Source organism: Ceratocystis lukuohia, assembly GCF_044167205.1.
Source record: "Ceratocystis lukuohia strain C4212 chromosome Unknown Supercontig7_pilon, whole genome shotgun sequence".
NCBI classification, from domain to species: domain Eukaryota; kingdom Fungi; phylum Ascomycota; class Sordariomycetes; order Microascales; family Ceratocystidaceae; genus Ceratocystis; species Ceratocystis lukuohia.
This window is the reverse complement of record NW_027263526.1, coordinates 2,658,294-2,681,874: the sequence shown is the minus strand read 5'-3', so window position 1 is coordinate 2,681,874 and position 23,581 is coordinate 2,658,294. Positions and strand designations below refer to the sequence as shown.

At 50.6% G+C, this 23,581-nt stretch overlaps 6 protein-coding genes across 6 annotated transcripts; 3 read left to right on the top strand and 3 right to left on the bottom strand.

Annotated features, from left to right (window-relative positions):
• Positions 1–112: 112 nt before the first annotated feature.
• HOO65_070606 (C6 finger domain-containing protein) lies at positions 113–2,395 on the top strand (the record flags this gene model as incomplete). The annotated part of the gene is made up of 4 exons (XM_071004917.1): positions 113–368; positions 614–681; positions 800–1,254; positions 1,300–2,395. The coding sequence occupies 4 exons, from the start codon at positions 113–115 to the stop codon at positions 2,393–2,395; spliced, it is 1,875 nt and encodes a 624-aa protein (XP_070857324.1).
• Positions 2,396–2,597: 202 nt separating this feature from the next.
• Positions 2,598–4,679, bottom strand: HOO65_070605 (major facilitator superfamily transporter; the record flags this gene model as incomplete). The annotated part of the gene is made up of 4 exons (XM_071004939.1): positions 2,598–3,596; positions 3,681–3,781; positions 3,835–4,161; positions 4,214–4,679. 4 exons carry the CDS (start codon positions 4,677–4,679, stop codon positions 2,598–2,600), a joined length of 1,893 nt encoding a protein of 630 aa, XP_070857323.1.
• Positions 4,680–8,570: 3,891 nt separating this feature from the next.
• Positions 8,571–9,962, top strand: HOO65_070604 (Peptidase M20 domain-containing protein.2; the record flags this gene model as incomplete). The annotated part of the gene is made up of 2 exons (XM_071005039.1): positions 8,571–9,690; positions 9,760–9,962. The coding sequence occupies 2 exons, from the start codon at positions 8,571–8,573 to the stop codon at positions 9,960–9,962; spliced, it is 1,323 nt and encodes a 440-aa protein (XP_070857322.1).
• Positions 9,963–10,235: 273 nt separating this feature from the next.
• On the bottom strand, positions 10,236–11,575 carry HOO65_070603 (Methylthioribose-1-phosphate isomerase; the record flags this gene model as incomplete). Its single annotated transcript, XM_071005046.1, has 3 exons — positions 10,236–11,164; positions 11,256–11,321; positions 11,434–11,575. 3 exons carry the CDS (start codon positions 11,573–11,575, stop codon positions 10,236–10,238), a joined length of 1,137 nt encoding a protein of 378 aa, XP_070857321.1.
• A 361-nt stretch (positions 11,576–11,936) lies between these two features.
• Positions 11,937–16,865, top strand: HOO65_070602 (Trafficking protein particle complex II-specificsubunit 130 -like protein; the record flags this gene model as incomplete). The annotated part of the gene is made up of 3 exons (XM_071004787.1): positions 11,937–11,963; positions 12,106–14,985; positions 15,063–16,865. The coding sequence occupies 3 exons, from the start codon at positions 11,937–11,939 to the stop codon at positions 16,863–16,865; spliced, it is 4,710 nt and encodes a 1,569-aa protein (XP_070857320.1).
• Positions 16,866–17,464: 599 nt separating this feature from the next.
• HOO65_070601 (cyclin-dependent protein kinase complex component) lies at positions 17,465–19,489 on the bottom strand (the record flags this gene model as incomplete). The annotated part of the gene is made up of 1 exon (XM_071001380.1): positions 17,465–19,489. One exon carries the CDS (start codon positions 19,487–19,489, stop codon positions 17,465–17,467), a length of 2,025 nt encoding a protein of 674 aa, XP_070857319.1.
• Positions 19,490–23,581: the final 4,092 nt, after the last annotated feature.

Sequence of the window (23,581 nt, the reverse complement as noted above, 5' to 3'; positions counted from 1 at the left end):
CTCGATAATTCCCCTCGTTTATTTCTCAAAAACTGTTAGAAACTTTGGCCTGCAGCGCGCTGCCTTATTCTCTAAGCATACAGTAAACACGCGGTCGGGCCGCTAGCAAACAATGATATCGCTGAAGTCACATCCGGATGAGTCTACGCCGCAGGCGATTTCGATTACATCCGCCATGACGGGAACGAGCATGAACACCAATGCAAATGCACATGTAATCGCAGATAATCATGCCAATAGTGCGCATGGGAATGCTGACGCTAATGCCGGCATCAATCCCGGTGCTGATGCCAGTGGTGATGCAGGCTCAGTGTCGGAGCTGCCCCGGCCCGGAAGCCCGCCCCAGACCAAGGCTCGAAAGGCCTGCCGTATGTATTCCCGTCCAATCCTTTGAGCACAGCCCGCCCGCTCAGATTTTTGGCAATCACTAACTGATTGGACGTTGATTTGTAGTCAACTGCAGAAGACAAAAGGTGTGTTCGCATGCATGCTTACGTACATGCATACAATGCAGGGACAAGCATAGCTACGTCACCATGAATGGCTTTCTGGTTCTTCTGTCCTTCGCTCAAGACTGACACACAGCTGCCACCTTAGATGAAATGTCGAATAGACAACGGCGAAAGCTGTCGCCGATGCTCCAAGGCCGGAGTTCCCTGTGTTTTTGTTCCGCGAGCTAATGTGAGTTTCTGCTTTCAACGGTACCTTTACTTTTGTTTTGCATTCTCTGCCTGCCTGCATTGCAGCGTGCCGTAATGTGACCTTGCAACGTATAGAGCAATAGGTTAATAATGTATAGGCGTCGTATCTCCGCGACCTGATCGTGTCTTCAGACTCTCGAGACTCTGACCAGGTCTCATTCAACCGCTCTGTAGAGTCTCGACTAAAGCGCATTGAGGATTACCTCGGTCTCGCGGATGGACTTCCCCCACCCTCGCCACCTAGCGTTCAGGCTTCGGAGGTTAATGTTTCTGCTGATGCACCATCTAGTCCAGACAGCGATGTTTTCTCCGCCCTCTGGCCTGCTGTCCTGGCCCTGAAAAAAGCTTGCACAGTCAATGTCTCGGCTCGCATCTGGGACCGCGGTGTGATAAAGGCCTTGTGGCGGACGTTTCATGATGCTATGCCTGGGCTGCACTTTCTGCCCTCTAAACAGACATTCTCATCTCCCCGACCGTTGCTTTTGGCAGGCATGCTGTACTGTTCTAGTGTCCGAGGCTCTGAAGAAGCGGCAGCGCTCTCAGCAGACTATTTGTCAGTGCTTTGTTGTGCTATTGCGCAGCTATGTGTTCCAAATAGTGAAATCGGCACGCTGCCTCCTGACCTACGAGAACGCGAGGAATGGGCCTTCCAAACGATTTTGGGCCTTATTCTCGCAGGCCTCTTGCGAGAAGCTATCAACGCTGAGACAGGGCTGTGGATTTCTTTAGCGTACCGGCTACTCTTAGACCACTGTCCATCTGAATCGGATATAACTGTGCGAGGCCACGAGTGGCGGTGCTTGTTTTCAGGACTGCAAATAGTTGATTTAGAGCATGCATCTCTGGCATTGGCTTGTCCAGTGGTCCCAATGACGGCGCCATTCCCACGGCTGCAAGTGCCGCTGCATGACCAGTTGTACCGACTCTCGCGCATGATGCATACAGGATTGACCCACTTCACTGGCCGGGGCTTGCCCACAGTCTGGTCGGTATTCAGCCAGGACACTGTGAACTCTATGGCCTCATCAACGCCTCTGCCGCTGCAACTGCAGCAAATGTCGCGTCCATCCCAAAATGCCCAGGTACCGTTCACAGCAGTCGATGCGGCTGTGATCCGGGACTGGGCTCGCCAGCTGGACGATTGGCTGGTTGAATTTTCGGGCCGAGCGTACGAAAGCGAGCACGAAAAGAAACTGGTGTTTCGGCAGTACGTCCTTCATCGTCTGTTTGTCCTGTCCATTTACCATCCGGCACGGGGCTGTAATCTGTTCGCTAATGAAATCACACCCAACGAACAGCACGAGCTTCTTGTTTCTGCAAGAGCAGCTGTGAGGTTGCATGTGTACGACCCGTCAATATGGTCTAACTGGGACCTTATTGTGATTACGTGGGCAGCTCTGATTGTGCTCCAGGGCGTCGAAGGCGGCATGGGTGAGGCCACGGATATTGAGCACGTATCAGTGCATCTTAAAAACCTCACCAATACAAACGAGCTCAAGCCGAGCATCCGTGAACTGCTCGCTTTGAACCTGCAGCAGCGAATGAGAAACATGCACTCGCCAGTGGACTTAATTAGTCAGTCTGGGCCGGTTGAAATCGCCGAAGACGCCTCGAATTGGTATATTTTCAACGAGGCTAGCTTGCAAGCAGGCTATGAGTTATGGCAGTACGACCAGGGCGGCGAGTTTAAGTGAGCGCGAGTGAGTGCTGAGTCCTGCGTAGGCCGATTCGCATTGTCGCGGCTCTTCATTCAACAGGCCCATTCCAAGTATGTATGATAATATTAAACGAGTAGCCTTTGTAATTCAAACAATTTCTGGTGTATTTTTCAACCTTCTCTGCTCTCCCACTACCAAATTAAACGATTGTTTTGCTATACTCACCTACTCATATCAACTATTTTTGGTTGTTCTTTTTTATGCTCCGCCACTCGGCTGCTAACGATCCGATAGTGCTCACTCCAGCTGTTACCGCACACACCAAAAAGACCTCTCGAAGAGCCTCGCTATAGGCCACGGTAATCAGCCTCACATCGCTCTCGGTGCCTAGGTCCTTGACCGCTGTAGCCCCCACCTTTAAGATCATTTCTGCGTCTACCCCAGGGACTGCCTGTTCTAGCTTTTTGGTCAAGGCTTGGGCAAACACCGACTGGGCAACAGCCACAAATACAGAGCCCCCGAGCGTTTGCAAGAACACCATGATGGCGGTGCCTGTAGCTACATCTGCCATATCTAACACACTCTGTGCAGCCATAACTGGAAGCTGAAGCCCACAGCCCACGCCAGTTCCTGCAATGAGCTGAACACCTACCCAGAGCGCAGGCGAAGAATTTATGTCCAATAGTTCAAATAGACTATATCCAGCGGCCATGAACACGCTGGATAGTATCATAAAGGGCGCAAACATCCCCGTGGCTGTCACCGCCATGCCGATGATCACCGAAAATACCACCACGATGAGTAGAAGTGGCAGGTTCATGAGGCCGCTTTGGAGTGCAGAAGCTCCCTTAACTGCCTGGAACCAGATAGGTAGATAGTAAACACTCACAACGTAAGCGGCGCCCAAGTGGAAAGTGAAAATCGCGGCGCTCCAGACAGTGCGCTTTTTCATGACTCGAAATGGGATCGTGGCTTTGTCTTTGAGGTAGAACTGCAAAATAATAAACAGGATGAATAGGGTGCCAGAGGTTGCTAAGAGGCCAATGATGCGCGGCGAGTTCCACGGCAGCTTGGTTCCGGCTTGCTCAAGGGCTAGCAGAAGACAGACGACTGAGGGTATGAAAAGTGCATTCCCGGGAAGATCTAGCTGGCTGATGATGGACATAAGAGAAGGTCTGTTTGCAGCACGCTTCGGGATTGTGAGGCATAGCGTTAGCAACGTTAATGAGACGGCACCCTGTAGAAGAATAGGTTGTTAGAATAAGAGGACATGAGAACGCTGCATTTTATAAGCCATTGGTAGAGGGGAAAAGGGGCTTACAATTGGTATGTTGATCCAGAAACACCATCGCCATGTTAAGGTGTCTGCAAAAAGTCCACCTAGCAATGGGCCAGCGAGGGACGAGATTCCCCAAACACTGCCTGCTCAACGAGTTAGTACTTGGAAAGTAGGACCATATAGACTCAAATCTTACCAACATATCCGGCATACATTGGCCGCTTCTCAATGGGCACTGTGTAGGCCAGGATGACTAGAGCCCCAGAGAAGATGCCTGCGCCACCTGCCCCAGCGATCGTTCGTCCAATAATGAGAACTAGACTTGTTGGCGCGGCAGCACATATGAGACTGCCAACTTCAAAGACAACGATGGCCGATATGTAAACAGTTTTGATGCAGAAAAAGGTGTAGAACTTGCCGAACAGGAGTTGCAAGGAAGCGGTGGCAAGGAGATATGAGGTTCCATACCACCCGACATCGTTCAGGCTGGCAAACTCGTCGGTAATTTTTGGGATAGCGGTGGCTATAATGGAGTTGTCTGCGTTAATCTTGTCAGCATGCTGTTGTAAACAGACCGGGCTTGTATTTTGGAGAGTGGGTGCGCCTACCGAGTGCCATCAGAAACACACTGAGACAGAGAGACAGTAAGATAACCATACGCCCAGCACTCGAGGGGTACTTCATGTTTGATTCGTCTTCTCCCACAAGTCTTTGTACATCCTCGTCTTTGTCCAAGTCTCCATCGGCATCGTTATCACTTCCCATAGCGAGTGATATTGATGATTGGGACAGGTCAAAGCTCAAGGCTTTTTCGGAGTAGTCGTAGCGCAGACCAGAGCCCCGTCTGGTTCTAGGGGCGTAAATTGGGCTAGGTCGGGTTTGCGTACTGGTTCTGTTGATGTAGATGGCAGAATGTGCGCTCTTTGCGGCTGGAGCATGGGGGTAGAACTGAGAGCTGGGGAGAGTGGAGGGTGCATTCTGTGATGCTCTAGACATTGCAGGGCTGCCACGAGGGGCAAAGGGACGGGGCTTGTGAATCATGGCAGCTAGCAAGAGAGTAAAATAATGAGAAGTAGGATGACTACAAACGCAATCCGTCTGTGTGAGTCTCTAGTATGTAGCGGGACAATACGGGTTATATGTTTGCGTGTGCAGATGCGAGTGAAAGACAAACACGGGAAACAACTCATGTTTGTGGGGGGAGGGAGGGGGCACCACATGCTTTAAGTAGCCGGTTTCTCCGAGCCATGGCACACTGACAGCTATCTTTAAGCACGAGTAGTGTACAACGAGCAGCTATACTTTTCACATAGTAGTGTTGGACACTGCCTACCGCTGCAAAACAAGGTCTATCAAACATACATTACAGCACGCAGGATGCCCGACTCGGTCCGATGCGGCTACAAAAAAAGGCCGACCATATACTATTTCCAAGACCCAAGAATGAGCACTGAAAAAAAATACTCCGGGCGCCCGAAACAGAGTATTGGTAGCAAAATGAGCAGAATGAGAGCTGGAGATGTGAAAAATTAGTAAGACATGGCTCAGGGACATCGCGAAACAAACGACTAGCAGCTTACACAAATGCAATGCAATGCATGCATGTATGCATGCAGCTTCAACGGAATATCTAGAGCTACTGGGAGCTTGATGGCCAAGTGGAAGTGGGAGAAGGAACCTCATAGGGGAAGGGAGTGGCATTTTTGCAGCAGACAACTAAGCAACCAGGGAAACTGGTATAAGACTTGGTGCTATCTAATTGAGTTGCAAAAGTCGTTGCATGGCGATGCCTCTTGGTTGTCTCTTAATATTTGCCTCAAACGTTGCCGTGTAACCTCAGCCACAGACCTGTGTAACCCTGTTTTACCATGCATCTTATCTTGTGCTCTTGGTGTTTCCATGAAGCCGTGATCCTGTCTCTGCCCATCTTTTGTCTCTTGTCTCTTGTCTCTGTCTCTTGTCTCTTGTCTCTTGTCGAGGCGACATGCGAGTTTGCTAGAGGAGTTCATCCGAGAAATTATTGCCGTGGGCTCAAAACCCTTTTGTTCGGTGCGCGTGGAGCTAGTAGGCGGCTTCTTTCTTTCTTGCTTGTTTCCAGCTTGTGAAGCTAGCTAGTCTGTACTGTCTAGACGTCTCATAGAATAGAGAGCAAAATATTAAGCTCAATTCCTGCTCTGTAGCCGTTAGTGCGACAGCACAGCATGTCACGTCACGTAGAACCATACAGTGACACTTGTCGAGAGAAGCACAGAAAATGTCACAACCAAGTGACAGAGCCAACAGCCCAGTGGAAAAAGCAGCCCGTATGCCAACATCAGATCACAGCAACATAGATTACACGAGTCACACCAAGCAAGACTTGGCTTTTTTTCTTTCCGTTTTCGTGCCATTGCAAAGCTACGGCCAACGACTTCATAGTGCATATCAAGTCCGATAGCTGTGCTTCTGTGTCCGAGACATCTAATCCAGGTTAGGAAAGGATTACAGCTTTTAGCCTAGTATATATGTCCCAAGTTGCCAAAGCTGTGGGCAGTATGTGTGGGCCATAGCTGAGTCCTGTGTTAGCCCATATACAATGGCGTTCGTGTGTCGGCTAACTTTGATAGAAGAAAGACTTTGGTTACAGCTTGGTCTAGAGGATAATATCTCAGTTGCAACCTATTACGTATTCACTGAAGTAGCTGCTGGGTGCTCGACTGACTGACTGATTGGCTGATTATTTAGTTTTGGACCGAACCCTGGGCCCCATCACTAGATGCTGCTGAATACTTATGCCCCTTGAAAAACGCAGTCAGACCTGCGAGCCGGACTTCGTTTTTCTTCGCCCAGGCCCTGCACATAGGAGGTTCAAGGCAGCGATTGGCCTGATAGCCGGGCAGTCTTGATTTAATTTCAGACTATTTCAAGGGCTTGGATATCCCCGCTAGCTATCAATTAATCTATTGACAGCCACCATCCTGTCTATACGAGCTCCTCCAGAATCCCAACCCCGGCCCTAGATGCAGCTGGTATGCCGCAGTGTTCTCGTCAGTGCCGCAGTTCCGGTACTCTAGGCTGCCCGCAACCTGCCGCTTTGCTGCACTTTTCGGTACTGTTCATGGGCCCGGCCCTTGTGTACCCACGCCTCTTATGCTGGCAGCCATAGTCTAGCCAAACAGAAAAGGTGGGGGTTGTTTACAGCATCACACAAACTGGGGACAGGAACTGTGCAGTCTACCTCAAACAAGCGCTATCGGCGTATTCAGTGTTCTGGCAGCATCTCGATTCGGGCTCTGTGTCCCGTGGCTTTTGTCTGGGGTCAAGTGCGGGAACATGCAGGCACAAGCCAACAAGAAATGGCAAGAATAACAGCGTCAACCCCTCAATGAACCTGTTTGTTGGGCCTGTCGCCTGCCCCGACCTTTACAAGCCCCGTTTCACTGCATAAATTGTAAATCATAGAGACAATAGTCAGGGCGCCAAAGATTCTTTAAAGGCGTCTCTGGGGGCCTGGTATTCTGGCAAAATGCAGGCAGTGTTAGTGCATAAGCTACATCAAGCCCTGCGCGGCAAGATTCCGCATTTTGCAAGCCAGTCTAAACGACAGGAAAGGTTAGGCGTCTAGCATCAAGCCAGCGTCGCAGAGTAGGAACGCCGCCCGCAATGCTACAAGCCTAAGAATTCTTGGAGTCCAGACTCTGGCCCAGTGGTGAATTATGTGACGGCCTGGAACAAAGCTTGTAGGGTTATGGCGGTCTATTCACATTCACAACTACGGCAGTGCCAAGGCCTTTCTAGTAAGAAGGGACTCCTAGTAATGCGGGGAGTAGAGCATTTTCTTTCTGCAACTATCCTTTTCTGGTCTTTGATGAAACTGACTTTGTATCTAGCCACTAAGTGCTGTAGGTGTTTTTTGTCCTTGCTCCAGATACAGGCATGCTCTAAACTACCTCGACTTCTGCACCTATTTTTCGCGCATTATCCATCGTGGCCCCTACTCTAGAACAAAGACACATGGCTCGACCTTGTCCCGGCCTGGTGCTGGCGTCTCAATGTTGATCGGGGAAGGGATGCCAAGACAGATCGTGCCGATAGATAAGAGACCCTTGGTGGCAACAGGCCAGGCACATTGCTTTCAAACAGCGAGTTTTCTCTGATTTCTAACTACTGACCATCTGTCATTAACCTTCCTCTAAGTGAATTACAGCCAGGCATCCCACCATCATGCTCCATGACGGCTATAGGATGTCTTTAGAGCTTTATTTCTATCACTCTATATGCCGCCAAAGGGTCCGATAGGGGCCTATCACGCCCTCTGAAAATTCCACCCGCTCGAGATCACGAAGCTGTCTCTAGTCTTGAGATTGATACTAAGAACAATGCCCTGTGAAGTTATTATGGGTGTAGGATAGCCAGCCAGCCCCTAGCCAGTTAAGTCTCTTGTCACAGAAGACCACAGATGCACGAAAAAGGCTTCCCACAGACTTGGGAAAAGCCACCCTCTGGCCCACCCCCTGGTGATAAAGATCGTGGAAATAGAGGCATGACGTTGTCCATATTCTACGAACGATTCACTCGAGCCTAGTGACACGACACAGCATCTATCCATGCCGGTCTGCGGCCAGAACAGCTTTCCGATTGTTTGGTGATAGCCATTTTATTTTATTTTTATACCATTATGCTGATGCTTGAGTAAACCAACAGTATTACAGTGGTCTCTGTCTACACTAAGCCCACTCCGGCACTGCAGTAAAGTCTAAGCGTTGTACAGCAGTACCCTAACCCACCCTGTATCGAAGACCCCTGTTTTCAAAAGGATGCATGTTTTCGCCCTCACCGCTAACCGCCTTCTCTCCCTCTCTTCTCTGTGTTTTGGATACACAAGCTCGGTTTCTCTCTGGCCTAATTTCACTCACTCTTCCCCCAGATTCTACCCGACGTTCTCACACCGCCATGAGACTTGAACTTTCACATATGCTGCTTGCCGGCACCCCGTTCGTGTTGGCCGCTATAGCTCAGGACGCACAGCTGCCTCTTGGTGTTGCTTCGAGCTCTGATCCAAGCTCTAGCCTGGACAGCACTCAGCATAGTCAAGCTTGGAATGAAAATGTGCCTGCGTACCGCACAAAACTCCTCGACTTACACAAGTCTCTAGTTACCATTTCTTCAACGTCGCGAAATGAAAGCGGCGTGGGTGCTTTCCTGTGCTCCTATCTAGATTCGCACGGTTTCACCACGCAGATCCAGTCTGTGGCTGATGCGGAATCGGCTGGTGCCCAAGAAGCCGGTTCTCTGGGCACAGATGTAGCGCCCCGGCGCTTCAATGTTCTCGCCTGGCCATCTTCTGTCAAAAAGTCAACCGGCCGCGTCCTTCTCACCTCCCACATCGATGTGGTCCCTCCGCATATCCCGTATTGGATCTCCGACAAGGTGCCCACCGGAAACACCCGCATTGGCGGCAGAGGCAGCGTCGACGCCAAGGGAAGCGTCGCTGCGCAGGTAATCGCAATGCAGGAGCTCCTGGCTGACGATGCCATTGACCCTAGCGAAGTTGCGTTGGTGTACGTTGTTGGGGAAGAGATTAATGGCGATGGCATGGAAACCTTCAGCGACGCTATCAATGCTGGCAAGCTCGATTTTGCTGCCGAGTCTGCCATTTTCGGCGAGCCAACGCGTGGAAAGCTTGCCTGTGGCCATAAAGGCGGCGTCTTCTGCTCGATCCACGCCTACGGCAAGGCTGGCCACTCAGGCTATCCATGGCTAGGAAAGTCTGCCAACGAAGCCCTTGTTTTAGCGCTAGCTCAGATCGCTACCGTTGATTTGGGGAGCAGCAAAAAATACGGCAATACTACTGTCAACATTGGTCGCATTGACGGAGGTGTAGCCGCCAATGTTATTCCGGAAAAGGCTGTGGCTGACATTGGAATCCGTGTGGCAATCGGACCAACAGAAACAGGCGGTGAGATTGTCAAGAAAAGAGTGGTAGACATCCTGGCCAGTATCGATGATGAACTCGAGCTTGTCTGCCCCTCATCATCGTACGGGGTCGTGGAATGCGAATGCGGTGTCGATGGTGAGTCTTCAGTATTCTTTTCCCGGCTAGCGATTGCTTTCTTGTGCCGTTGTATGCTAATCTCCCCAGGCTTTGACACTACTATCGAAAACTACGGAACTGATATCCCACATTTGCGTGTCAATCAGAAAAACTACTTGTACGGTCCTGGATCGATTTTCGTAGCTCATGGCGATCATGAGAACCTAACTGTGTCCGACCTTGAAGAAGCGGTTGAGGGCTTCAAGAAGCTTGTTCTCCATGCTCTGAGCGATCAGGTCCTAGACCTATAGGTTTGCCAGTCTGGGGTCTTGGGAAGGGTGGCACGGGGGAGGGGGCAGTGTCGGATGGAATGGAGAGTCATTAGCTGCTGCAATACTGGCACCAAGGCCATCCTAGGCTAGGCACCAAAACAGACACTTGCGGTCTCACCCCATAATGTTTCTACACGAGCACATTAATTTCTAGTTTTTTGTTTGTTTCTTGTTTTGTTTCTTGTTTTGCTTCTTGTTTTGCTTCCTCTACTTGATGCTACTTGCTGGCCCTTTTAATCGCAAGATCGGCGTCTATGCAAAGATGGATGAAAAGTCAAAAACACCGTCGGCATTCTTTTCTACCACACCACGCTCTGTCACGATGGCGTCAATGAGTTCGTAGGGGGTGACATCAAATGCTGGGTTCCAGACACCGATTCTCTGGTCTGCAGTGGCCACTCTGGCCGTGTCACTGCTGATGCTTCCATCAGCGTTGACCACTGCACCACTGATCTGAGTCAATTCTTCCTTCTTGCGCTCTTCCACTACAATCTCGTCGCCATGCTCGGTTTTAAGGTCAATGCTAGTAGTAGGCGCTGCAACCATGAACTTGATCCCATGATACTTGGCCAGAATTGCCAGCTGGTATGTGCCAATCTTGTTCGCTGTGTCTCCATTGCGTACGACGCGATCAGCTCCAACAATGACAGCCGATATATTGAGCTCGGCTTTGCGGCGCTTGAACAGCGCTGCCGCCATGCTATCAGTGATGAGGGTGCTAGGAATGTTTTCGTAGCTAAGCTCAAAGGCTGTAAGTCTGCTGCCCTGGTTATAGGGGCGAGTTTCGGTGCAGAAGGCATGCTTTAGGGCTTTTCCCTCATGGAGGGAGCGGATGATTCCCAGGGCTGTGCCATGGCCAGCTGTAGCAAGAGACCCAGTGTTGCAGTGTGTAAGTACACTGACAGGTGACTCGGTCGAGGCGCTTGCATTAGCAGCTAGCCAAGCAGCGCCATAGGCACCAATCGCACGGTTGGTAGTAACGTCTTTGGCAAGAATACCCTCGGCAGCATCAATAAGGGCGGCATTGACAGAGGACGCATCAGACGCAGCAGCGGGCTCGCGGATCTTTTGCTTGAGCAGAGAGATAGCGTTCGACAAGTCAACAGCAGTAGGGCGACTCTCCTTGAGATAGTCAAGGCGGCCATCAATATACGCAATGGCGTCGGCAGCCGAGGTTGCCACTGCAGTTATACACACAGACAATCGGTTAGCCACACAGCCAATAACAGCTTAACAGGCTAGCTCAGTCTGTATTTTTTCCTTTCCGCTTACCAGATGCGCCATTGTCCAACTCAACGGCAAGCGCAAGACTAGCCACAATAGCGATAGCAGGTGCACCTAAAAGCCACCGGTCAGTACAAAAGGCTGCTACGAACAGGGGAAGGGGGTAGCAAGATATCCAAAATGAAAAACAAGAAACAAAAAACAAGACGACTCCGCTAAGTATTACCTCTGACGCGCATCGTGCGGATGGAGTCAAAAGCCTCTTCACAGGTCTTCACTTCATCATGATGGATCTCGTGAGGCAGACGCAGTTGGTCGAGGACCTGGAGGCGGCCCCTAGAATAGATAACAGACTCAAGGCAAGGCATGGCGGTAAGTTGAACTTATGGTAGGGGAGAACTAAGCCGGCCGTGAAGAGAACGAGAAGAGAGCCATGGCGGTTGGGTCAAGATCTGAGGTAACCCTAACCCTGGCTGGTTGGCATGGGCCACCAAAGCTTCGGTCCTTTGCGGGGTCTTATAATCCAGCTGTAGCAGCTCTCTACCAGCTGCTGGCAGCTGTTCTGCATCTGCAGCAGTCACCGATAAGATAACACCAGCTGTACTACTGTGCTTGCCATCATCATTAAGCTTTCTTTCTACTTGTCCAAGCTCCGATAATTGCAACAAAGCATCCTTTGCGCCTATAGCCGATACCCGCCCTTGCTGCGCCGAGAAGGTTTTGTTTGATATGGAGAAGCCGTTTTCTACATCGAAGGTCACAGGCAAGTATAAAAAATAGGCATTGTCACAAGCCGCCCCCCCCCCCCCCCGCGCCTCAATAACAGCCATATCAGCTATCCTTAAATTAAGCTGTCTTCCTCCTTATTCCCTTGGAACAAACTTACAACTAACATCAGCTCGTCCTTTTCCATTCAGTTGAGTATTTTGACCCCCACGATGTCTTCAAGCTTGTAGAGCCAAATTTGCTGCCTCGGCTTCCCTTGCGACACCTGAACTGGCAATCCCATTCCGGCCCTATTCGATCTATAGACACACTCCACATCGATCTGGTGCCTTTTGGCTCCGCAGCCGCCATTGCTGCCACAACAGTCTCTTCTACATCTGACGACGGCTTCCAAACACAAAGCGTCAGCGGAAGCAAACCCGCTACTGCTTCTGCTACAAGCACTGCTGCGACAACACATGACGAAAGCTCCACACGTAGTTCTCGAGGTTCTTTTGGCCCAGCTGCTCGCCGACACCAAATCCCCGGCCTCCGCCGCACCTCTTATCTCAAGATCCTTTTTGTTCGATGCGACGACAACGATGTATACAAAGAAAAGGTGCGCAGCGAAATCAAGGAGTGGCTCAAAGCCCACACACCCAAAGACCTTGACGGCAAACGCAAGTTGTCAAAACAAGAAGGCCACGACGCATTCGAGTGGCTAGTTGTGCACGTAGTCCTCCCCAATACGGTTGCTGCTACACAACCGCGAACCACTTCAAAGACTGGTGATAGCGTGAACGTTGAAAACAAGACGACGGTAAAATGGCGAGGCGGAAGCAGCACATTGCTAGAAAAGCTACGTACGGATTTCAACCCTGGAGGCAAACTAGTGCCGGATCGAATAGCCCAGCTGCGGATCGGTGTAAACGACGTCCCCTACGACCTCCTACCCCGTGTTGTTCCCGCCGTGCCCTCAGGCTACGTCGAGACCCGTGAGGACGTTGATGCTGCATGGGGAGACTTTATGAACAAACTCAAGAACAAGATCCTACAGTCGTTCGACACACGTGTCCACTTCTACGAAGAAGACATTAAAGAAAAAGATGCACAACGAGCGTTTGCCGGCTGGAACTTTTGCACCTTCTTTATCCTAAAAGAAGGACTAGCTCGTGGCTTCGAGAGTGTAGGCCTTGTCGAAGACGCTCTGGTTGGCTACGACGAACTCAGTGTTGGGTTAGATATCGTCGTGAAGGAACAGGCAAATTCTGGGACTCCAAGCTTGCTTCCATGGACACCCGAACTTCGTGAGCGTGCAGAAGTGGCCCTCGGAAATTCGCACTCACACTCTGAAGATGAAGAGGCCGTTGATCTTCAATCACCGGTCACCGAAAAGAAGCGCGAATACGATGATATTCCCATACACGCGTCAAAAAAGCCATACCGCGAGCTTATCCTAGCGAACAATGTGTCGCTGTTCGATTTTAGATGCTACATATTTGCACGCCAAATAGCGCTGCTTTCTCGCCTGGGAAATGCCATGTCAACGCGTGAAGAACTGCTTGCTAAACTCCATAGCCAACAGGAGGCAATCCAGCCTGGTGTTGCTCCTCTGATTATTATGCCCCAACAAAAAGGCGACGAAACAGAGAACCTTGCCCACCTGGCTGAAGTATGTCGCCGCACGCTACAGTTCATCCCAGCTGTCTCAGCCATTATGCGAGCAGATATCATAGCCTCTTTTATGTCCACTAACCCTGGGGAAGCCGAAAAGTGGCAGCCTGAACCACGGCTTCTGGATGTCACTGAGAATATAGTATCTGCTTTCGCTTTTGCGACCGCTCAGCAGATCCTTGCACAAACTTCGACAACCGCTCTTCCTATCCCTCCGCCCAGCACACCCAACACGCCAATTATAAATAGCAAGATTGTGTTTCCCGATCCCAAAGCCCATTTAAACAAAAGAAACAACAATCTTACTGTTAACAATCCTGTCAATGCGGCTGGTCGTGGCAAACCATCCCCAATAAGCCCAGGCATATTCCCCGGCCCAGCAGCACAAGAAGCCATGCAAGCAATACAAGCCCAGGCAGCCAAGCATCAGAACAAAGCGGGGCTTGATGATTTAGCCGCACGTCGAGCTGAACTGTATACCTTGTGTCGCAATGTCCTCGAGCAGCTGGGCAAGAAAAAGGGCTGGATGAATGGTTGGGTGGCAGCGCCAATGGTTGGTTCGCTAAACTCTAGCGACGACTACGACGGCCTTGAAGATGTTGACCTATCTGACAATGTGTCTAAATCCCCGACAAGTCTAGCATCGCCCTTTGCCGATGAACTCACATCGGTTTCTATCAATTCTTCGCGTCTACTGGCCACAGCTTTAGACCGCGAAGAAGGCTTCTACAAGCTTTATGAAATGCTCACCGACAAGGCATTGCGTCATTATACAATATCCGGATATGATAGCGCCGTACAAACCCACATGGCCGACCTTGCTGTATTTAAGATGCATCTAGGCGACTACGCAGCGGCTGCGCCATATCTCCAAGTCAGCACAGAATTCTTTGGAGATAGGGGCTGGAGCATGGTTGAGCTGTCCCTCCTCGTACAATACAGCAAGTGTCTGAGACGACTAGGGCGCCAAGAAGAGTTTGTCAAAGTGGGCTTGAGACTTCTGACTAAAGCTGCTATGTGCCGGTTTGATACGCTGCGACCCGGCGCATCTACGCCGTCGTCAACCTTGAGTCGTCCTGATTTACGGGCCATCTCGGGGCTTGTTGAGGAACTGTTGGCCACCTCCAAGGCTCTAGCGACACCACAGAGAATTGCCCTGATCGACTTCTTTTATAGTGCAGAAATTTCGGCCCCTCCAGAGTACCTCGAAGGCAAAGACATGTTCAGTCTGTCTTTGGCTCTAAAAAGCCTGCTCACTGAGGCAATTCCCATTGAATCCGCCACTTTCAGGCTATCAAGCACGGTCCCTGGCGTGCAGCGGACCATTGTACTTCAGACCGCCAAAGACCAAGGATCAATTCTGAAGCCCGGGACTTCCTTGCTAAAATTCACAGGCAGTGTAAGCAAATCTAGCGCCTAATATATACACGATCGCATCTCAACATCTCGCCATTGCTAACAATAACCCTTCATCAGGCGGCCATCCCAGGGCATTACAAGGCAAACCACTTGATTCTTAATGCAGGCAAGGTTCAACTTATCTGGGATCTAGCGTCACTGCAGCCATCAGAATCAGACGGACTCTTCAAACGACCATCTATCACAGTATTTCAGCGAGCCAATGCCTTTGATGTTGACGCTGCCGCTGCATCGCATACCAAGCTTCACACCAACAACTGCGTTGATATCACATTGTCCACGGGCTGGAATGCCGTCTCATCCTGCGAAATCGTGATCCGACCTGCCAGTGGTGGTCTACGAATCCTGACCTCTGAAGCAACTCTAGTAACGACAGGAGCTTCCTTTGCCAAAAAGCCCGAGGCTGGCCATTTCAAGTTCTCAGCTTTGGAGAAGCAAAGCAAGATTACCTTCCGGTTCCCATTCAGCATTGAAACTGATGGAACTATGACCATCACACTTCGCCTCGAGGCCTCATACTCAACCGCAGATGGGACATTTTCCTTTGCTCGCACGAGAAGCATTCCCGTAAGTCTTGCTGTCGGTGTTAATGTCCAGGATGTCTTCAAGCACGACGCCTTGTTCTCGCGATTCACTGTATCTTCTGCTACGCCTAGTCCAATGCGGTTGTTCAGCAGCGCCTTGAAGGCCTCGGAAATATACACAGCCAAGTCCGGCTTTATGGCGTCTGAGGAAGACCCTGTTGTGATTTTTACGAAACAACCTGCCAGCGTATTGTATCGAATCTCTCGTACAGACAAGCCTTTCACCTCTCCCTCCTCCGCAACCATGTCTCTTCATCTTTCATATGCGCTTGTTCGCGATGAAGTGTCTCTTGTTGTCCAGCAATCCATTCGCCAGGCTTTTTTCGAAGCCCCAGCCCCATTGGGTGAATACTCCATTCTGATGGCTGAGATTGCCGTAGCCCATACCCAAACGGCCCTATCACCCTATGATTTAGAGAAAAACACGCTACTCGGCAGCCTCCCTACATCATTCCTTGGGGCTATTGACTGGCCAGCCCAGCTAGCAAAGCTAGGAGGCATCCCCGCTGGAAGTGAGGTTGTCAGAGAGCTCACAGCATACGTGACAAGCTGGCTTTCATCGACACCGCGCTTGCCCATGGTCCCCGAGGCTGATGCTGGAGGCAAAAACCCTGGCTGTCGCAGCATTGAGATCCCTGTTGATATTCCTCCGCTCGAGATGCTCATCACGGCCGATATACGTGTTGATACTGCTGCGGCAGCCCAGGACATCTCACTTTCTCCCTCTCCTTCTGATGCCGATATCCCGACTGTCTGCGTTAACCAGATGCTTCCGGCTATTCTCCAGCTCAAATGGACTCGTCGATGGGCTGCCCAGGCCCCAAACAGCTCCACTGCTCCTATGCCAGTTCACTATGCCTATGACGTCACTGCGCCGCCCGAAACCTGGCTAATTGGCGGACGGAAAAAAGGTGTTCTAACTATTCATCCATCGGATGGCATCTCCACTGCACCAGATGCCGTGCTTGAGGTCCCATTGATGCTGGTACCCTTACGCGAGGGTTGGATTACGTATCCCATCGTCGACATCCGCGAAACAGCTTCGTCAGGACTAGCAGGGGCTCCAGTCGAAGGAGACTCTAATTCCGGAGCTTCCGCTACGGCAGCTACGGGAGGCGGAAGCCTGATTGAGATCGACTTTAAGAACCTAGGTCAGGTGCTTCGTGTTGTCAGTGATCGTGGAAAGGTTACGTTCAGTCTGAACTCGAGCGGGCCTGGAGGCGGCCCGTTGGTTTTGGAGAGCGAAAGGATGCTGAATGACAGAATCGTAGCATAGAGTAGAGCTTGAAATATGGTGCTACGGGGTGTGCTTTTTGTTTTGGGATCAAGTCCTACTTGCCATAAGATGAGAACCGTGGACTACGGGATCAAATGAGGTAGGTAGGTAGGTATAAACAACTCTCTGAGGCTGCACAGGACCCTGCACCAAACGCCACGGCGATGAGCATAGCGCAAAATTACTACAATACTATTGTGGTCACATCAATGACACTAGGAAAGCTGCAGTTATGATAAAAAGTCACAGTACATAGCAGAGCTTTGCGCATAGGGGAACATAATTTTAGCTTTGGGAGAAAGAAGTAGATTAAAAAGTGACCTGCCTCGGGCTTGCCTCGGAAAAGTCGGATGATAAAGTCAGGAGTGTGTGTGTGTGCTGTGTAATGTATTGCTTTCTTAGCGTCTCAGGGTTATTCAAGAAAAGGGAGGCGAGGGGGGAGGGATCCAGTTCATCAGACAAGGTAGGTCTCGAGTCTTAATTCTTTCGAATGGCACGCATGACATAGCCTTGTTCGCACACTATCGAACGCAGCTTTGGGTATCAATCACGCTCAGAGGCCAATAGCCCATAAAATCCCCCCTTTTCCATTCGCCCATTTACTCGCCATCTATATGCGCAAGCTGCGACACAACTTCACGTGCATAGAATTCCACTAGCATGGTTGCATATGCCTCAAGATTCTCAGCAGGGATGAACAGGCGGAAGTCATTAAGTAGCAAGAATTGAAGCTCGAGGTGGTTCAGCTCCGCTAACGGCAGTCCACCGACTTTTGCATAGCGCGAATTAGTGTAGAACACGTCAGAAAAGAATTTGCTGGCACAAGTGACACCAGCAATAATTAGGCGATGAATATTGTAGCTGTCCACGACAAAATATGTCGACGACGCTGCTGCTGCAGGACTCCCCGAAAGGGTGCTCGCGGAGAGCTTAGTGCCCACGGATGCCGAATCGCTAGAACTCTTGACGCTACAGGCGGCATCGTCTCCGTCATCGCTAGGGTTCCTTGCAGCAGAGACAGCATCGCATTTTTCCTGGTCGTCAGTCGGGTCGGAGCAGCTACTGCTATTAAAGCCAGTATTTTCTTGATGGGGAGGCCCGGCTGCAGTAGATGGCGGCTTGAGCTCAGCTGGGCTACACTCTTTAGCGGGATTTGTAGTGAATCGCCTCTCTTTCTCGCTTCTGACTGCTTGATTGTTGACACACTCAGTCATGCGTTCAAAGTAAACTAACAAACTTAAAAATACTTCGTAGGTTGTAGGGCAATAGCGGTGCACTCGAGACAAATAACTCAAGATGGTAATGGCTGGAATGTTTTTGCCATGAAAGGCGAGAACCGAGGTGGTGACAGAGCTTAAACAAGAAGGGCTATCAGAATAGCTCACGCCGCGTTGTGTTGGCTCATGATGATTTTGATCGTTAGTCGAGGTGATTTTTGTCAAGAGAGCAGCCACCATTTCAATGACATCCTCGACAGGCATGGCACTAATGTCGTAGCGCACATTCTCCGTTTCTTCTGACGGCGTTCCCGTCAATAACTCAGCCCGAACCAAGCCACGAACATGAGAAAGATCACGAATCTTGACCACGTGGTTGTGAGGCTTAGGGATGGGGGCAAGGGGTATGGGTATAGGATCCGAAGCCGAAGATCCATCCAATAGAAGAGATGATGACGGATTATGGTGGAATTTTGGTGCTTGCCGAGGCTGAGACCTAGACTCAGACCCAGACCCCGATTCAACTTCAGACTCAGACTGCGACTCAGATTCAGACTCAATGTCGGCCTCAGACTCAGACTCATATTGTGAGCAGGAGCGATGGATGAGGGACTGGTCCAAAGACTGAGAGCGAGCTACTGCTCCATCAGCAGTGGAAGCGGAAGCCATACAGGACGCTTTGTTATCATTCTTTGCACTGACAGTGGCGGTTTTTTGGGAAGACAACGACGTAATCGAGGCCTCCTCCCCCCCTTCTTCGTATCCCTGACGCCGCGTAGAGGAAGACGAAGCAGCTTGTGAGGGACTAGGACTGCGCAATGACGATCCACGTGAAATAGCGGGGTCAGTAGCCTGAGTTGTAGCCGACCCAACGTTAGACGTTGATACTGATGCAGACACCGATGAAGAGGATGCTATTGATGCCGAGGGAGAATCGGAAGATGCTGCGGAAGGTGAGCTAGGGCTATCAGGCGTTTCGCTTTGTCGATGGGTCGAAGGGCTAGAAACAAGTCGCGTGGCTGAAGATGTGGAAGGCAGAATGGCCACTGGGGTTGCTGTTGATGGAGAACGACTGGAAGTCCTAGGAGCGGTCGTGGAGGCGGACAAGGTGGCAGTCGTGAGAGTGGCCGTACTGCTACTCTGAGAAGCAATAGAGGGGCCCCCACGGCAAGTGGGAGATGGCTTTCGGCTAGAGTGTGACGGCACAGTGGCGTGCGGGTGGTTGTGAGGTTGAGGGATGGCGTGATTATGCGTGTGTACGTGAGAGTGAGAGTGGTTATGCGAATGTGAGTGTGCGTGCGTGTGTGCGTGTGTATGAGCTATCATGGCATGCGGAGGGACCAATGATGTTGAGCCAGAGCTGATGCTGAGCGGGTTGTGGTTGTGGTTGCCAATCAAGATATCCATAGCATCAATATTGGCAGATAGTGCTAACTTTGGCAGGCAACAGAAATAAAGGGCAAGCTTGGGTGTTAAAAGCCGGCTAGACGAGAGGTCGAGCAAAGAGGGCGGTGACAATAATTAGTAGAGGCGGTGATAAGTGATGATGTTCTGGATGGTGGCAATAAACAGCTAATGGTTGAGGAATGCGCGATACTTGGAGATTGACGGCAATAGCTGTTCTGATGCGGCGTTGGTTGCTAGTTCGTGATAACGTAAAGTGGAGCTGCGAAAATGGCGACTCAATTTATGTAGGGGAGGGGTGTTGGTATTTATTGCTTCGAGTACAAAGTACATGTGCTATACAGGTACATGTGTACAATAGATATGTACAAGACAAGGGGTGCCAAAAAAGAAGGCAGTCGCCAAGTTGGGTTGCGATAACGAGATAGGATGGGGATGGGATGAGCAGTAAAAAAGGAAAAAAAAAAATAAGCAAAAATGCTGTTTGGAGAAAAATGACGGAGTCGAAGAAGCCCGATGGGAAGGAAGAAAATAAACTTGCGTTTAGAGATAAATGAACGCTGGCAGCAGAAAGAAGAAGAAGAAGAAAGAAAGAAAGAAAAAGAAAGAAGAGGCCCAAAACGATGTAAAGGAGAAGAGAAAAGCGGAAAGATAAAGAACTGGGGAATGGAAGGTGGTAGTGCACGATAACGAAAATAAAACAGGAAGGAAGGCGCAACCTGATGGAAAGCGTCGGCAGGTACTACACTCGCATTTGCTGTACTGTATGTACTTGGGTACACGCAAAAATAAAAGAAAAATAAAAGGAATAAAAAGGAGGAAAAGCCAGAGCCCCATCAAGCAGCCCCAAACACCACCAGAAAAGTCCAGACCGAAAAATTGAGCTGGAGAGAAACAACAGGAGGAAGGAAGGCTCGAAGGAAGGGGTTATGGCAACTGCAAATCAAGGCAAGAGGCAGGCAGAGGCAGAAAGTAGCAGGCGGCAGGAACTAGCTTGATAGAGATAGGAAAAAGAAGGAGAAGAAGAAGAAGCAACAACCCCCTCCCAACCCCAGCCACAGCCCCAGCCATACCTACCATACGACGACGACAACGACTAGATGGCCAGAAGCCAAGATATACGCCAGTCCGTCCACCAAGCAGCCTAGGGCCAAGCAGCCTGGGGCCAAGCCAGCAGCCTCCCGCTGCTAGACCCCATCTCGCGGGATTTTACCCAGCAGTCTTGCAAGTCAACTCCTAGTCTTTCCTTCGCGCAGCACATCTACCACCATCGCGGGGCAGCCAGCCAACCAGCCCACGCCGAAAGCAACCCATCCAAGCGATAGTAATGCAACAATAGCAAGAGAAGCTCGGGATTAGTGGGGTTCGGCCAATCTAGCCAAGGGAGGGCGAAGGAAGGAACGCAGACCAGGCCAAACACGCAACAAGATAGGACAGGGGAAACGGAGACAACAAAGATAAAGCCCGAGAACGCAGGGTCCGGGGCCTGAGACATGGACTTATTTAGGCTTGCTGTTCTTGTTTCTAGCATTGGCGCTGGCGCTGGCACTGGCGCTGACATGAGGTTCTTTTGGACTTGTTTCTCGTCTGTCTGCTCTGTTGTCTTTGCACGCTGTTCAAGCTCCTGAGGAGTAAGGCAAAAGCTAGGCAAGACCCACGGCAGGAGAGACTTAGTCGACCGCCTATAGACAGGCTAGCTTGCTAGTCTTGTTCCTCTTCTTCCCAAAGGGTCACGATCACTGTCTCATTTTCTGGCTCCCTCCCCTCTTTCCCGCCCTCTTGCGTCATTGCAATTGCAGCTACGACTGCGACTGCGACTGCGACTGCGACTGCGACTACGACTACGACTACGGCCATGGTCATGATCTCATTTTCACTTGCACCCACGCCTGCAGCTGCTTAGCAGCTAACTACTGCTTTCTAGCTAGTATCCAGCAAGTGATATCCCTCTGCCTGCTCTTTTCCTTGTCTTGACCTTCGACCAGTCGCCTGGACTCGGAGTTCCACCCATCCCGAACCTAGGTCTCAACCCACCGAGCTTTACGGTCAGCAATTGCAACTATAAAAGAAAAGAAATGTGAGCAAAAAGACAGACACGGGGGCAGTTAAAGGCTGGCAAATTAGGCCCAGCGATTATACAACTGACTGCTACTGGCTAGTAAAATATACATAAAATATGTAATCATTCCACATGCTCCCACTGACACTGACCACCACGCACGGCGCACTTTATTGATTGTCAAGTCGACCAAAGAAGGAAAAATGTCTTACCCAGCATCAAACATTTACCTTTTCTCTTGGCTTCTTTTGCCTGTGCCTCTGCCTTCGTCTTCGCCTCCGCCTTTTTGCTTCCTCTGAATCAGATGAAAGCAGCAAGACAAGAGAGGCGCTTTACGAAGTTTTCTGTAGGACTGCCAAGGTGAAACGCCAGCAACTGCAGCTTTTAGCCAAATCAAAGCCTAACCCCCCCCCCCCCTTGGGTTGAGTTGGCTATCATTATTCCGCTCGTCCTTTTCTTCTTTTCTTCATCTGCATCTTGCAGTAACATTCCAGCCCGGTCCATGTTTCTACAACGTAGGATTAGGATCGAGGGCCTTCCTCGAGGCAGCCTTTAAAAGGAAAGAAGAGAGCCCCCCCTCAGTCAGGCGGGGTGGGGGGGGGGGGGGGCAAGTGGCTCAAAAGGAGGGAAATAGCGGGGGGTCACAATGGGGGATAAGGGAAAGAAAAGGGACGAATAGGAAAGAGGCATATTTGAGAAGCAGCTCACCGTGATATGAAACAACCGACCTTGGCCGAGAGACGGAAGCAAGCTGCCAATGATATGCTATTGGTCGGCTAACCCAAATCTCCCTGCAACTTATAACCTTGCTTGCTCTGTGGTGGTATACCATCGGCAAATTAGTAGGCCGCCACCCTCAAACCTTATCCTACCCCTCCCCTCCCCTCCCCACCATGTTTTCCATAGCAAAAGACACAAGTAGCCAAGCTGTCAAAGCAAAAGCCATTGATCTCATCATATGATTTACCTACACAGCCTTAAAGAAACTCGATTCTACCATAGGACAGTGCAGTGCAAGTACAACCATAGCCATAGCCCTATCAGATCGAGCCCCTAGCCCAGGGCCCTCCAGTCAGGAAACAGTAGCATAGTACGTGTGTGTACGTCTAACAGAAGCTTCTAGGAACCTGTGCATGATCAGCTATTGGCTCTGTCCGTTCCGCTCGCCATTCCATACACAGTAACCACTCTTGTGCTTCCCCTCTCTGTCCCATCGTCCCACTCTTCCCAGAACAGCTCTCGTGGGAAGAAAGGAAATAAAAATGTGAATTGATAAATTCGACAAAACGCCTCAGCCATCAAGCGCCCAGAGATCTCGTCCACCTTGGCAAATCAGCCACCCATAATTGAAATCCTCAAACAATGCCATTATCCCTCCACTGGCCAATACGCGTTGCAGCTTTGCACACGAGCTTCAGAACGAACCCACAAGCAGGACCGGGGGGGGGGGGGGGGTCATCGTGAACAGTGACAGTGAGCGGGTCAAAAAAACGCAGCTAGCTTTTGCAGTGAGATTCGCTTCAAGAAGACAAAACACATAGCTTTAGAAGACCCAAAGTAACAGGCCTTAACTGGGTGGGTACAACAGTACTATCGAGGTGCAGGTTAGCAAGTACTATGATACAATGAAACACCCAAGTGGCAGCCTACCACGCTATAGTGGCTAGCACTAGTGCTACCATAACAATAGAGCTAGTTAGCAACCCTAGTCGCAAGTTAAGCCTCACGGAACCCCCACTTGTTTAGTAGCATACAGACTTTGCCACGCTTCCTCGGCCTCTCCCTCATCGGGATAGTGCATCCGCGTTCTTAGTGTCCCCTATCCCGATACGCTCGGGTCCCCCGACTTTGGTCATGTGCTTAGGAAACACTGCGATGAACTTAAACTCCTAGACTTGGCCCTCTCTTCGGGCGCTTTGCGTCATGTCAATGTCATTCATTAGCTACACATTTGCTTGGATAGCGAGGCGAGGTGAGCGTCCCGTTTAAGGCGCCCCATCGAGGTCAGTCAGCGTCTTCTGTGGAATGCCATCCGT